A 13,590-nucleotide genomic window follows, 5' to 3' on the forward strand; every position below is an offset into this window, starting at 1 on the left:
TTGTTCTGCGCAAAGACTTGTTCTCCCCATTTATCTTTTCATTTTTCATGGTCATTTTATAGGAGTACGGCTGGAAACACGGGAAACCACTATTGGATACGGCGAGAGCATTGGCGGTCAAACCGCTTGCTCTCTCGCGTAACCAAAATAAAACGAAGCAGCGCGGCGGGTATAGGCCGACGAAGGTTGCGGGAGAAGAGTAACGGGAGATGGGAGACGGGAGAACCAAAGCATCCGACCGCGAACCCGCATGACATAAACGGGATTCGGGTCTGCCGGCCGGAGGTTTCTTTAGCCTCGGCCCGGAAAGCGAGAGGCACTCGTGGTCGGGCTTCGGACGCGTTCCACAAATGATAATCCTTGTACAGAACCCGTCTATCATCGTTGAAATGCTTCGGTCATGTGATTGGGAGGCATCTGTCATAATCAAACAAGTGATCACTGCGTATCCTCGATAACCACTCCTCCAGGCACAATCGGTCACAAATAACAGGCATGCACTATCCGAGCGGGTCGATCAAACCAATGGCCGTTCGGGCACTGAGATCCTGTGCCTAATGCTCGGCGTCGTCATGTGATAGGAGCAACGACGAAGGGACCTGCCCGGCTGGATCAACACCAGAACATCAAAGCCGGCAAGCAGATAGGCCTTGAGCCGTGATAGGTTATTATTAATGCCTTCTATCTATGTACCATCTGAAACCCCAAGCCGTATCCCCCTCATCCAAAAGGTGAACCAATGGCTTTATTCGGCTTTTCGCCTGTTCCATGCCTTCTTCTCTGCATCCCCCTTTTTGAAACTCTCAAACCGTCTCACCATCCTGAACACGTTACCCAGTGGGAGCTATTAGTTTTGACGACGACGAATCGTTTACTTGGTCCTTACAGGTAAGGCAATCTTGGCTTTGTCACTCTGCTCTTCGGCAGCATCCATGTACAAGTCGATCAAGCAGCCAGCGGACCATGCTTGCGTGGGGCACTGAGCGTGTTAGTACTTTGTTCGTTCACTTGTCGGCATATTGGATCAACTTACCGAGTCGGGGCAGTCCTCTCCATCCTTCTGCGTGAGCTCGGCCAACCCTGCCCATACACTCTCCCGGATCATCTGCTTGCAGCCCATCAATCTCCGCGTGACCTGCTGGAAGGCTTCGATACGCCCGGCCTCGGATCCTCTCCTCGCGAGGTCGAACTTCAGCAGCGCACGGAGGAAGAAGCCCGTCGGCCACAACCACTCCGGACCCTGGTGATAGTTGCGTCCCTTGCTCGTGGCGAAGTCGTCGCTGTCCTCGCTGTTGCGGTAGTACGGTCTGTAGTTGAGGTCCGCAGGGTCTAGGGTTGCCATGCCCGTAGGGCCGCGGATGGTCTTGTCGGCGACCAAGAGGGCGTGCAGAGCATGCTCGGGATCGAAGAGCTCGGGGGCCGCGCACATGGCGATGGGGAAGTTGGCGCGCAACTGATAATCCTCGTACTCCTTGCCAGACTTGTACAGGTCCTTGTAGATGCCACGTCGGTTGATGACCTTGGGGTTGACATCGTACTTGGAGTCCTCCTCGGGGGTCAGAGGAACATAATAGCAGCGCTCAAAGTTTGCGCGGATGAGGCCGGCCCAGTCCTTGAGGGAGATGGAGGAGTCGTCCGCCTTCTTCACTGAGGAGTACTGGTACTTGCCCTCCGAGTTGAGGGAAGCCAGCCACTTGAGGGTGCTGTACAGGAGACCTGTGATCTCGATGGCAGCGCCGTCGCGGGGTGTGCCGGGAACGCCCTTGGAGCCGGCGCGTTCGCTCTCGCCCATCTTGTCCATCCACGTACCGCAGTTGTGCTGGTTACCGCCAAAGATGATGCCGGTCTCCCAATCAGGCTTGATGGAGATGTTGAAACCCTCGTCGCTCATCTGGGAGTCGATCGACGGGCCGGCGTTGGCCTCACGGAAAGACATGCCCGAGGCGTGTCTCTGGAGAGCCTCCTGGATGACGTCCTCGATCGTGCTCTCTTGCGAGTAGGCACGGGAGTCCTCGACATCGAACCAGGTGTCGTCATAGGGGAGGAAGCGTCGCTTGACCTTCTCCTTGAAGAGATCCAATCCGTTGGGGGCGAACTTGGTGTAGTCCTGAATGCACTGGAGGAAGAACCAGATGGAGTCGCGAGAGTTGTAACGAGGGAGCGCTCCGCTGCTAAGCAAGTTGGGAATCATGCCATGTTTCAAGACGCTGGCGAAGGCAAGGATGTGCTCCTTGGCCTCGTCAAAGCGGCCGGTGCCCAGGTAGAGACCCCGGAGCGAGATGAAAACGTCTCGTCCCCAACACCTCGCCCACTCGACAGCAAAGTGAGGCAGGCCGGCCGCCAGCGAAGGCACCAGCTTCTTCGGCCACAGGGACGCAGACTTTACCAGACCGGTCTCTTGTACGCTGACCATTGCAAGGCTCTGGAGGAACCACTGCCCTTCGCGAACATTGTCGTTCATGAGTCCGAGACCGCGCTCCCACGAGGCGTTGTACAGTGTTCGCAACACGAGGCCAATGTATCTCGGCAGCAAAAAGCTGGGGATCTTCCTGATGGCATCGAAGCGCTCCTTCAACCAAACAGCAGGCTTCTCGAGACGGTCAAAGTCGGCAGTTTTGCTAATGCGCTCCAGCCGGCCAACAATGTAGTCGAGGGCCCACTGGCCGTCGCGGAGGTTCTGGCACAGAGGGTGGGCGAGGTTGTTGTCGCGGATGATGTCCTTGAGGAGACTCCACCAGCCCTGAAGACCAGCATAGACGAGCTTGCCGTGCCCAGGAATGTCGTAGCAGCCGTCCTTGCCGCCGCTACCGTCGCGCTCCTCGGCCTCGCATCGGTAGAGCAGGAAGTTGAGGTCGACAAGGTTCAGGTTCTCCACCGCGGACCTCGCGCCTGAGGTGACATAGTTGTCCAGTCCCGACGAGTGCTCGGCAGCCGGGATCCACGTCTCGAAAAGAGCGATGCTGCCGGGGGGGAACTTGTCGCGAACGGTAATGATGGTATCGTCACCCTTGACCTCCATACGAACACCCGGGACGTCGACGACACGGCTCGGCAAGCCGCGCAGGAGCTTCTTGTCATCCAGGACATCCTTCCTGGCCTCGTCGCCGGCGTCAACCTCCAGCATCCAGCTGCCAAGATGGCGAGCTTTTGTGCCGCCCAGATGAACAGCGTTGAAAGCACCATTGCCGTTACCGTACCCGGGGAAGGCGGTGTGTGCGATGAGGAAGTAGCCCTTTCGTGACTCGGGGTGGACCCTGTGGACAGTGATGTACTGATCCTCGTGGTGAATATGAGTCTCGTCGTATCCATCCTTGCCCATCAGGGTATGGATCTGGTTCAGGAGCTTCTTGATGCCGCCTATGCCGTTCCGGCCACCGCCAACCTTGACCGGCTTGGAAGAGGACTCGGAGGTGTACAGTCTGGTCTCGTTAACGAGGTCGACTAGCTTGGGGTAGATCTCGTCGTAGCCCATGACACTGCCGGTGGCACTAGCGCACATGTTGACGAGAGCGGCGTTAGGGAGGGTGTCGCGCGCATCGCGCTTCTGAGCCGGGGTCTCGTTGTCGTGGGTGCAGTCCATAAAGAGCGCTTGGACGGGCACCGGCTTGATCCTCCGGATGATCTCGCGCGAAGAGGGGCTGCTTCCGTTGAGCATATCGCCGCCTTCGACAGACGGGCTCATGGGGCTCATTGGCGACTTGGAGTCGGCCTTGGAGATTTCGTCAACCTCGAAGCTGCCAATGGGGCGACCGCCGTGTTTGTGGACCAAGCGACTCAGCTCGCCGGTGCTCCAGGCCTGCATGGCTTCGCGGATCAACGCACTCAGGCCCAGCCTCTTGACGAAGACGTAGTCCATCTCCTCGGAGCCAGTGAAAAGCTCGGCGACGACGTACAAGTCCGGGCGGACGCGGCGCGCCTCGTCGAGAATGTGCTCTGCCACATGGAGCGGGGTGGAGTGGCAATTATCGATGCGGAAGCCGGCGAAGTACTTGGCCAGCATGCGAGCATACTTGGTCATGTAGTCCCACAGGAACTGGCTGTCGGACGGACCGTTGCCGTAGCGGAGTTTAACGCAGTCTCCCCAAACAATGACTTCGCGCCTGAGGTAAACACGAGACTCAGGACCAGCATGATCAATGAGGGCATTGCCACCCCAGACCCAGCCGTTGTTCACGAGGACATTCTCCTCGGGCTTGTTCTTGGCGGTCGTGTCGTTCTTGGGCAAGCGGGTGAAATAGGTCTCAATGAGAGGGAATTCCTTGTTGATGGGACCCATGCGCGGGCCATGCTCGTCGAGTCGGCAGTATTTGATGCGGTTGAACAGCTGCTGCAGGATCTCGCCAATCTCGGTATCGTACTCCTTGTAGAAAGGCAGGTTGATTTCGTCAAAGAGGGAGACGAGCTTGGACCTGGCCGCTGCTTTGGTCGGCGTGGAGCCCTCCTCGCCCTCGTAGCGTCCGAAAATGACCGAGAGGAGGCCAGAAGCGGCCTCGGGATCGACCGTCTTCCGGAATCGCTCACCCATGCGGTCGGCGCCCTGCAGACCGTGTTCGATGAGGAATTGGGCATGGTCCTTCTGGGAGGCGTCCTTGAGGCCGGCAACAGACGCGCCACCGGCGGCGTGCTCGGGCGAGGTGGCACGGCCAGCAACCCAAGCTTCCAAGGCGGCATCGACGTCGCGCTCAACGTCAATGGCGTAGTATTCCCACAGGCGAATTTCTGAAATGACGTGCTTCTTGATGGCGTCCATGATCTTGATCAGGTCCTCGTCGCTCTTGACCTCGGTGGGGAGACCGAGCTTCTCGAGGTTGTCACCGAGCTCCAGCAGCTTCGTGTCCAACAGCCAGGCCGACTCCAGCCAAGGGGCCGTCACCAGATTGTATCCGGCCTCAGGGTGGTCCTGCAGCCAGGCGCTGTTGTGGGCCGTGTGGTTGAGGACGATGTCGGTCAAACTCAGCATGGAGTACTGCTTCTCCAGGCTCTCGACGAGGCCCCGGACGTCTTTCTCGCCGGCGGGGAAGCAGTCTGGGTCCCAGCCCAACTGGTCGTACAGGCTATAGGGGGAGTTGGAGGCGCCGCGGACCTGCAGCGGGGTGAAATGGATCATGTTGTAGCCGCGGTCGCTGATGCCGCGCAGGTGCTTCTCCCAGTCGGTCGGGTACTTGCCCATGAACTTGCTAATGACGGAAAAGATGGACAGAGCGGGCAGCGGCAGAGGGCGGCCGTCGAGGGTGAGGCGCGGGGCGACATCGATGTAGTAGAGGGGCGTCTTCTTGTTGGTGACTGCGGATGTGGTGGACTGAGGCGTGGCGTCGAGCTCTTCGGCGAGGTCTGGCAGCTCGGCATAGGTGGTGTAGAAGGCGTAGGCGCCGGCCTGGAAGATGGGAACGGAGATTTCAATGGTGCGATTGAAGTCGGGTTTCAACCTGGGGAAGCGGATGAGCTTGAGCTCGAAGAATTACACGACACACACACACCAGGAGAGGGAGAGAGGGGCAGCGGCGCGCGGGCGCGCGGGCGGCCACGAATTGGAAGAATCAATTACAGTTGGGGTCGCGGGGTAGATGGATGGAGAGGTAAGGTAGGTAGGTAGGTAGGTTAGCTAGCTTACTTGAACTCGCGAAACTCATGTCTGTGGAACTCGGCGCCCTGCTCTGGAATGTTGACCCACAGGCTGCCATGGCGACAGACGGACGAGGTGCCCTCGATGGCGAAGCGGATCGTTACGGGATCGTTGGTTTTTGGGGCGATGTAGACGTATTCGCCGGCGACCTGGGGCGAGCCGTCGTCGTTGAGGGGGAGGAGGTATACTTCGTTGGATATCATGGTTTTTGGTATCATTTGCCTGGGTTGTAGGAGGCAACTTTGCTGCCCCGCGGACGGATCGGCGACGTGGGTAACAGCAACAGGAGCAGGACGAGGAGAGGGGAGGTGGGTGCGCTGGATGCGGAGACGATTCCGGGCGAAACAATGGGCCGGGTGCTGGGGAGGAAAGCTGGGGGGCGGCTGGGACCAGCAATTGATGAAGAGCGACTGAGGTGTGCTGAGATGCGGTTGTTGGCGGACAGGCCGTGGTCTTGAGGGTTCAACGACTGGCGATAATTGTAGAGAAACTTGAGTGGGAGAGCGAAAGAGAGAGAGAGAGAGAGAGAGAGGAGGTAAAGAAGAGCCCAAGAGGTGAGGTCCGGTAGACGAGGTAACGCGCCTGAGGATGTACGATGTACGAAGGTAGGTACGTGTGTGTATGTGTTTGTGGGTGAGAGAGACGGAGGCAGGGAGTAGAAGGGGGAGAAACGAAGAGGAAGAGGAAAAGAGAGAGAGAGAAGGAAGAAAGGAAGGAGAAAGGGAAACACAATGGAGGACGGTGACGATGCGCCGGACCGCGTGGAAGACTGAGACTGCTCTACTTACCTACCTACCTACCTACCTTACCTTGCTCTACACAGTGACACTTCCAGCCCAACCGTTTTCCCTCTCTCCTTCTCCTTCTCCTAGCGCCTCCGTCCGTCAATCTCTCTCTCTCTCTCACTCTCTCTCGGTCTCAGCCCGGCCGGCCGGCCAGCCAAGGTGATGAAAGCATGGCCCGGTGGGGTGTCATGCTACCACTGCTGCCGCATGCTAGGTGTTCGTACCTGAGCACTTACCTCCAGTCGGGATCTTGGAGACACACATAATAGAGAGAGAGGAGGGGGGGGCTGAGGCGGCTCCCGGGAGGAGAGCTCCTTCAGTCAAGGTACGAGGTTTGCTTGGCGCGCCGCGCATGTACTGTGTGTTAGGGGGATGTGGGATAGCATGTCGGCCACGGACGGCATCAGGAGGGAAGATTTACTCCAACCTCTGGGTGTTGGCGGGATAGCTTGGCTGGCCAGAGCAGTAACAGCAGCAACAACAGCAAAGATAAAAGCAGCAATAACCTTGCTGACCTTAGCTCTGCAGGAGCTCTCGCTGTGTGAGTGGATGTGACGGCACCAACAAGTCGCTGACAGGGGGGGAAGGGGGGCAAGTCTCCAGCGAAAGAAACTCAGGAAACAGTGGTCACCACAGCGGGGCAAGTATCCCTCCACCAGCCCCGTGCGGAGAAGATACAAGCAGCATGGGCGAAAGAAAAAGTAAAAAAAAGGTGTCAAGCTGCCAAATGGAATGGCGCCCACAGCAAAACATGGGAATGTCTGGCGGCTCCTGAACCGGATAGCTTCGGCGGGGTCAGCTTGAAGCGCTAATTCAAAGATGGACTAGCCCCTCACACTGTGGGTCCCCTCATCGCGATCCTCGAGCATCCAGACCATTGTTGACATTGAAATTCCTGCTTCTCTTGCCTGTCGAAACATCGCATCCCGTATCCATTGACTGCCGCTATCCAACCGACCAGCCTTGTGGGAAATGAAATCTTCTCTCCTCCTTTTTTGTTTGTCCTCCCCTTTCCAATTTCTTGTCCAATTCCCAGTGGACATCCGACATCGTGAGGTGATGGCCACGCTGTTCATCTGTTGTCGCTTCTCGTCGCTGACTGAGACCTTCGCTGGCCTTGACTCGGCATCTGTGCTCCCGCCCCAGTCTGGCCTGATTTTTGTACTACGCGTAGGCGTAGAGCGGATACCAAGAGAGCCTTTACAGGGACGAGGACTTTTTCGTGTGTCGCAGAGTGGTACGAAGAATACCGTGGACATGCAAATTTGCAATGGAGAATGGCTTGGAATCACAAAAGAGCTCCCATCCTGGCATATCGAGTGACGTCACCATGCTTCATCCCGCATCAGCTCTAGCGGCTTGAGCCTTGCACAGACGTGGTTTCATGCCCCTCCCCCTCTGTTTTCCTCCTACTGTCCTGCTCCCCCCCCTGCAGATTTCCGGAAAGACAGCTCCAGTCTCCATGAACTCATTCATTCAACTTGGCGTACTTACCAGCTGTACCTGAGCTGCCTGCCGCTCCGTTCATTGGCTTTCCGTGCCTGAATATCACCCGTTGCAACGGGCAGCCGCATCTCCATTCCTCTACTCCTCAGAAACGGCAGCGGCCTGAACCATCTGTAGATGTAAGGCGCATATACATGTATGTAAGTAGATATTCCTGTCCCCCCCCGTCATCCGACTAGACATTGCTTCTCGCCCGTGAATGCTGGATGCGACAGAGCCGACACCGCTCTTTGCTCCCATGTCTCTCTTCTCCCGCCATGACGTTACCTCATGCAAGAGCTTCCTAGTGTCTCATCTCCCGGCCCTTGCACCCAAAGACGACTAGCTGCCTTCGACTGAGGCGCCCCGCGATGTTGTTGGGTTTGTCGATGACACGATATCAATTTAGTCGAGGCGAGGGCCCTCGCCGGGCCACTGCTCTCGTCTCGGGTTCATCGAGAGACACGCCAGCTCACATGGCTAGAATAGTCTCGGTTGATCCGCTCGCCGATATTGAATGTTCCGGACCCTATTAAGTTCTGCCTCTACCATAAGGAGAGACCCAGAAGGTCTACCGTCGACCTGACAAACTGACGGGCCCGCCCATGCATCCCGATTTCGCTGTTGGAGAGACGATGGCCGCTGGTCCATCAGAGATAGGTCGAATTGGGACGCGTTCGGTCCGCGAGTTGGGAAGATCCACCGCGTCGTCAAGCGTCAAGATTCCCGTCAACGGAGAAATTCCCATCCCCAAAGAATCATTTTCCTTTTTCATGGAAAATGAGGAAAAGGAAGAAGAAAAACGTGGTGTCGTCTTTTCAGCTTCCGTCTTTCTTGGCACCTTCGCTGCCTTACAGGATCAAAAGTGAGGCTCTCGCCCAATGGTCCAGCCTCGACATGTATTAGCACCGTCATCTCCCCACAACTCGGCCGATCAAGTTCAGCCTTTTCCCTCTCTTTTTCATTTGGGAGAACTCAAAAAAAGTTCTGAGGCTTCCACATGTTATCGCCGAGACGGGCAGGCGACGCGCTCTTACACAGTAGGCTTCTCGGCTTGCAAGCACCAGGTTTCTCCCGCCGGAGTCGAGTCCAAAGATTGACTTGTCCAGAGTTTGCGCTCTCATCTGTGACTTATCAAGATGTACGGTATGATAGTTCCATCACATAACGCCCCCATCGATTCCACGGGCACGAGGGCTCTAGATACTTCGAGGCATACGTCGATCGGTACTCCTCATCCGGACAGCGTCCCCCGCCATTTGTAGGAGCACGATAGTTGATTTGGAAATTAAGAATCAGTCAAGGTTTTACCGCGTATTCACTGTGCTTGGAAGTGTTGTGCTCCTGTCGGTCAGGACCATGGGTTCGATGCGTACCTAGGTAGAGAGCAGCAACGCCTGTGGCCTGCACTCTTCGATGGCACGCCCACCGGAATGATGAACATGATCATTTTCAGGCACTTGACTTGTTGAAGACAACAAGGCCATACCTGCGACAATACCCATCATCTTATCGTGTGGGGACACTGCCAGTGCTCGCGAGCTGTTGCCGGTGTATGTCGAGTCTGGACAAAGAGACATCATATCTCCAGCAGCCCTGGCCGTGTTGGAGTAGGTGAAACAGACGACGGCTCAGCCAGATCTAGCCTCGATCGACTCCACGGAAGTACCAAGGAGTCGGAGTCGGAAAGCAAGCTCTCCGACTCGCCTGCAAGCCCAGCACACATAAAGAACCCAAGCGATAGGCGATGCCTCGGCCTCGGTGCAGTTCATGCCGAGCGCTCTGCTCCCCACGAACGGCCCGTCCCGCCCTGTCCACTGTGTATTTCCCCCGGCGGCACCCATCCCCTAGTTCCCCGCTGTGGTCTTTTAGTCTCTCAGAGTCTGGCCGAGGACACTGATCGGTGATATCAAGCGTAGCCTCTTCGTGGAGGAACAGTGTCTGACCGGCTTTCTCATGATATGGGGTAAAGTGCCGCGAGGTGCTGTGCTCAACTACCAACACCATCGCCCCGAGACGACTGTGCCGGCGATACCGTTGGATCGCATGTAAAGGATCTGCCTCTTGATGGCGGGGCGCACTTTGGTCCCTGGGAAAGATGGGCGCCACGTTGCCTTCTTGTAGACCGAGACCCCTGGAAGTACCGAGCGGATGGTAGGTGGCGTGGCTAGACAGTCACCTCGTTTTGATGTATCACGACTCTGGGTACCTTGCAGCAGCGGCAGATCATCGACGCGACTGTACGCCACCTGCAGTAACGATGCTCGTGCCTTCCCTACTTGTGCATCTCGTAGACTGCGGTTCTCACCGAAGACTTGCCTGATTCGAGAAGAGGACGCTCCGATGGCCAAAACTGGACGTGAGCGGCCGGGTCGAGAATGAGAATCCTATCCGTTCCACTGGCAATAGCCGATGGTGTCTACGTTCCCTCATCCGGGACGGGTATCGAGCTGGGTCAGAGAAATGAGTCGGGTCGATCAAGAAGAGAGAAATGGCTGCGCGGGTATCGTCCAGAAGCCGTCCACTCCACCAGGGATGAAGCGTCAGCGTCACGCCATCACAGGCACAACCATTATCAGATGCTCCTCGGCAGAATGTCACATTGCATTTGACTCTGGACAGCAACGACGGGGCACAAGATATGCATGGCGAGCGGAACGACGGAAGGACGTTGCTGCCGTGTCTTGTTTGATTCTGGTTCGGCGTTGGCGTGAGATGTCGTGCCCCCGAGAAGCAGAGAACGACGCAGGCTTCCGGTTCACCCATGCGACGATCGGTATCGTGGGTCCAGGGCATCGGGCAGCGGGCTCGATGGGGAAAGAAACAAATGGAAGGGCGTTTGGCATGTGATCCGATCCTCTGTCTGCCGCCAGGGGGTGAAATAGACGGCAGCATTGATTGGCAGCATTGCAGTGCACCGGGTCTTGGGTTGTTTCTTGGGTACGTTGTTCCCACTAAGGAACCACTTTCCGGCATGGGATCTTGCTATGTGTGCGGTACAGATACGCACAGAGTATCCATTCGTACCTTAGGAAGGAGACGTAGATGGGATTGGTACTGGTTGATAGGGCGGTGGGCACGTCCTATATTTTGTCTTGTGACGAGCCGAGCCGAGTTGCCATCGGCCATGGGGAAAGGGGTGAGAGGAGAGGACAGGATAAGGCAACGGATGACAAGAGACTCCGGGTGCAGAGGCAGATGAACGTGCAAGTGTGACCTTTGCCTCGGCCAGTGGCCGGCGGAGACGAAGCGGAGAGCCCGGCCGAGGCATCCCGGGGTTGGGAACCTTTGGCCCGTCAATCCTCACTTCCTTTCTTTTCCCTTCCCTATCAGTGCAGTGCGGCAGTGCCCACCCCACACCCGGTCCATGGTCTTGCCTGCCCCTCCCTGCTTGTAAGGTAGATAGGAGAACATCAATAGAAAATAAAAAAATTACGAGGGAAAGGGCCCGACTCGGCCTCAACCCCCTGGAGTTTTCGTTGAGCGACTATACCCATTTGGGAAAGCGGTGACGATGTGTCGCCGCGACCCTGCCGGCTTGGACGTGCGTCATGCTGCTCTCAACACTGCCGTCGGGCAGGAGCACCCCGGTATTATGGTCGAGCTGATTGCCGAATTGGACAGCGATTGGCAGGAGCTTTTATCTCTCTGGGCCGTGGAGGAGGAGAGGCTGCTTTTTGGTGGGTATTCCATAGAAACTTACTTACAGACAGATACCTTCTGTAAAGTAGGTACCTCGAAGTACAGGTAAAATAACAGGCTGCTCTGTACAGAGTACACTTACAGGTACCATGAGGAGACATGGGCCATGTGGAGGGGCAAAAACAAGGACCACACCACCCCGCCGTTACGTTGTCTCTCCTTTTTTCTGCCGTCTCTGTTACTGCTGCTGCTCATGTCGCGAGACCCCAAGAAAAACAAGACACCACATGTACTACACGACACACACACACTCACTCACACACACACACACCTCTGTCTGTCACCGAGAGAGGAGCCGATGCCGAAAGCACCTGTCTGGACCCTCCCCTTTCCCCGTATCCACGTCCCGTTCCCTTCCGTAGCTCGTACATAATACATACATAAACTTCACCCCCCTTTCCCTTTTCCCATTGACACGACCCTTTCCATATCCTTTCCACTGTGCCCCATGCTCTTCAGACTGCGTTCTGTTGTTTCCATCGCCCGAAGCAGCTTTCCCATACGACGTTTCAACTCTGCATCCACAATGGCTTTCCTCGGCGCCGAGAAGAAACACAAGGTGACGGTCGTCGGTTCCGGTAACTGGTAAGCCCCCCTCCCTTCTATTCTACTGCTTGCTGGCGAGGACGTTTTTTTACTGACACCCAGACTAGGGGTTCAACCATCGCCAAGATCGTCGCCGAGAACACGGCCGCCTACCCCGACCTCTTCGAACAAGATGTCCACATGTGGGTGTTCGAAGAAGACGTCGTCCTTGACGAGACGTCCCCCTACTACGACGCCTCCGTAGGCGACCACCCTCAGAAGCTCACCGCCGTCATCAACAAGCACCACGAAAACACCAAATACCTGCCCGGCATCAGTCTACCCCGCAACATCGTCGCGAACCCCTCCCTCCAGGACGCCGTCAAGGACTCTACCATCCTCATCTTCAACCTGCCCCACCAGTTTATCGGCAACGTCTGCAAGCAGCTGAGAGGCCACATCCTGCCCTTCGCCCGCGGCATCTCGTGCATCAAGGGCGTCAACGTCTCGGATGACGGCGTCTCCCTCTTCTCTGAGTGGATTGGTGATGGCCTCGGCATCTACTGCGGCGCCCTCTCCGGCGCAAACATCGCCTCTGAGATCGCCGCAGAGAAGTGGTCCGAGACCACCGTCGCCTACGACCCGCCTCCCATGGACAACTCCCGCGCCCCGACTCCGCGCTCCAACTCCCCCAACGGCACCCCCGCCAACGGCAACGGAAACGGCATTGCGCCTCTGACCCCTGTCGACATGCAGCACAGAGATGCCCGCGGCCGTGCCTCCAAGACGAAGCTCACTCCCGTTCCCGCCGAGTACCCGCCTCTCGACCACCAGATCTTCAAGCAACTTTTTCACCGTCCCTACTTCCACGTGCGCATGGTCTCCGACGTTGCCGGCGTCTCCCTTGGCGGCGCACTCAAGAACATCGTCGCCCTGGCTGCCGGCTTCGTCGACGGCCGCGGTTGGGGCGACAACGCAAAGGCCGCCATCATGCGCGTCGGCCTGCTGGAAATGGTCAACTTTGGAAAGGAGTTCTTTGGCGAGACGGTCCACACCGGCACTTTCACCGAGGAGTCGGCCGGTGTCGCCGACCTGATCACGTCGTGCAGCGGCGGCCGCAACTTCAAATGCGCAAAGATGGCCGTCGAGGAGGGCCTGAGCGTTCAGGATGTTGAGAAGCGGGAGCTCAACGGTCAAATGCTGCAGGGCACGAGCACGGCGCAGGAGGTCAACAGCTTCCTCAAGGCGAGGGGTCTGGAGAAGAAATACCCGCTCTTCACCGCCGTGCACGGCATCCTCGAGGGACGCTACAGCGTCGATGACATCCCTACCTTGGTGTCGAGCTCCGACAACTAGGCGAGTGGAGAGAGCAGATGGGGAGATATTGTGGCATAAAAAGCATACGGATAATATGGAACAGTACCGCAGGTGGCGGTGCTAAGGATGCGTGACGTCCGCGCGTGAACGGCC

General features: G+C 57.2%; 3 protein-coding genes across 3 annotated transcripts; 2 read left to right on the top strand and 1 right to left on the bottom strand.

Moving 5' to 3' along the window:
• Positions 1–871: 871 nt before the first annotated feature.
• Positions 872–5,841, bottom strand: CH63R_11243 (Glycogen debranching enzyme; the record flags this gene model as incomplete). Its single annotated transcript, XM_018306217.1, has 3 exons — positions 872–979; positions 1,034–5,426; positions 5,612–5,841. 3 exons carry the CDS (start codon positions 5,839–5,841, stop codon positions 872–874), a joined length of 4,731 nt encoding a protein of 1,576 aa, XP_018153058.1.
• Positions 5,842–11,407: 5,566 nt separating this feature from the next.
• Positions 11,408–11,619, top strand: CH63R_11244 (uncharacterized protein; the record flags this gene model as incomplete). Its single annotated transcript, XM_018306218.1, has 2 exons — positions 11,408–11,573; positions 11,603–11,619. 2 exons carry the CDS (start codon positions 11,408–11,410, stop codon positions 11,617–11,619), a joined length of 183 nt encoding a protein of 60 aa, XP_018153059.1.
• Positions 11,620–12,043: 424 nt separating this feature from the next.
• Positions 12,044–13,476, top strand: CH63R_11245 (Glycerol-3-phosphate dehydrogenase [NAD(+)]; the record flags this gene model as incomplete). Its single annotated transcript, XM_018306219.1, has 2 exons — positions 12,044–12,180; positions 12,249–13,476. The coding sequence occupies 2 exons, from the start codon at positions 12,044–12,046 to the stop codon at positions 13,474–13,476; spliced, it is 1,365 nt and encodes a 454-aa protein (XP_018153060.1).
• Positions 13,477–13,590: the final 114 nt, after the last annotated feature.

This window comes from Colletotrichum higginsianum, chromosome 8 (genome assembly GCF_001672515.1).
Source record: "Colletotrichum higginsianum IMI 349063 chromosome 8, whole genome shotgun sequence".
Taxonomy (NCBI): domain Eukaryota; kingdom Fungi; phylum Ascomycota; class Sordariomycetes; order Glomerellales; family Glomerellaceae; genus Colletotrichum; species Colletotrichum higginsianum.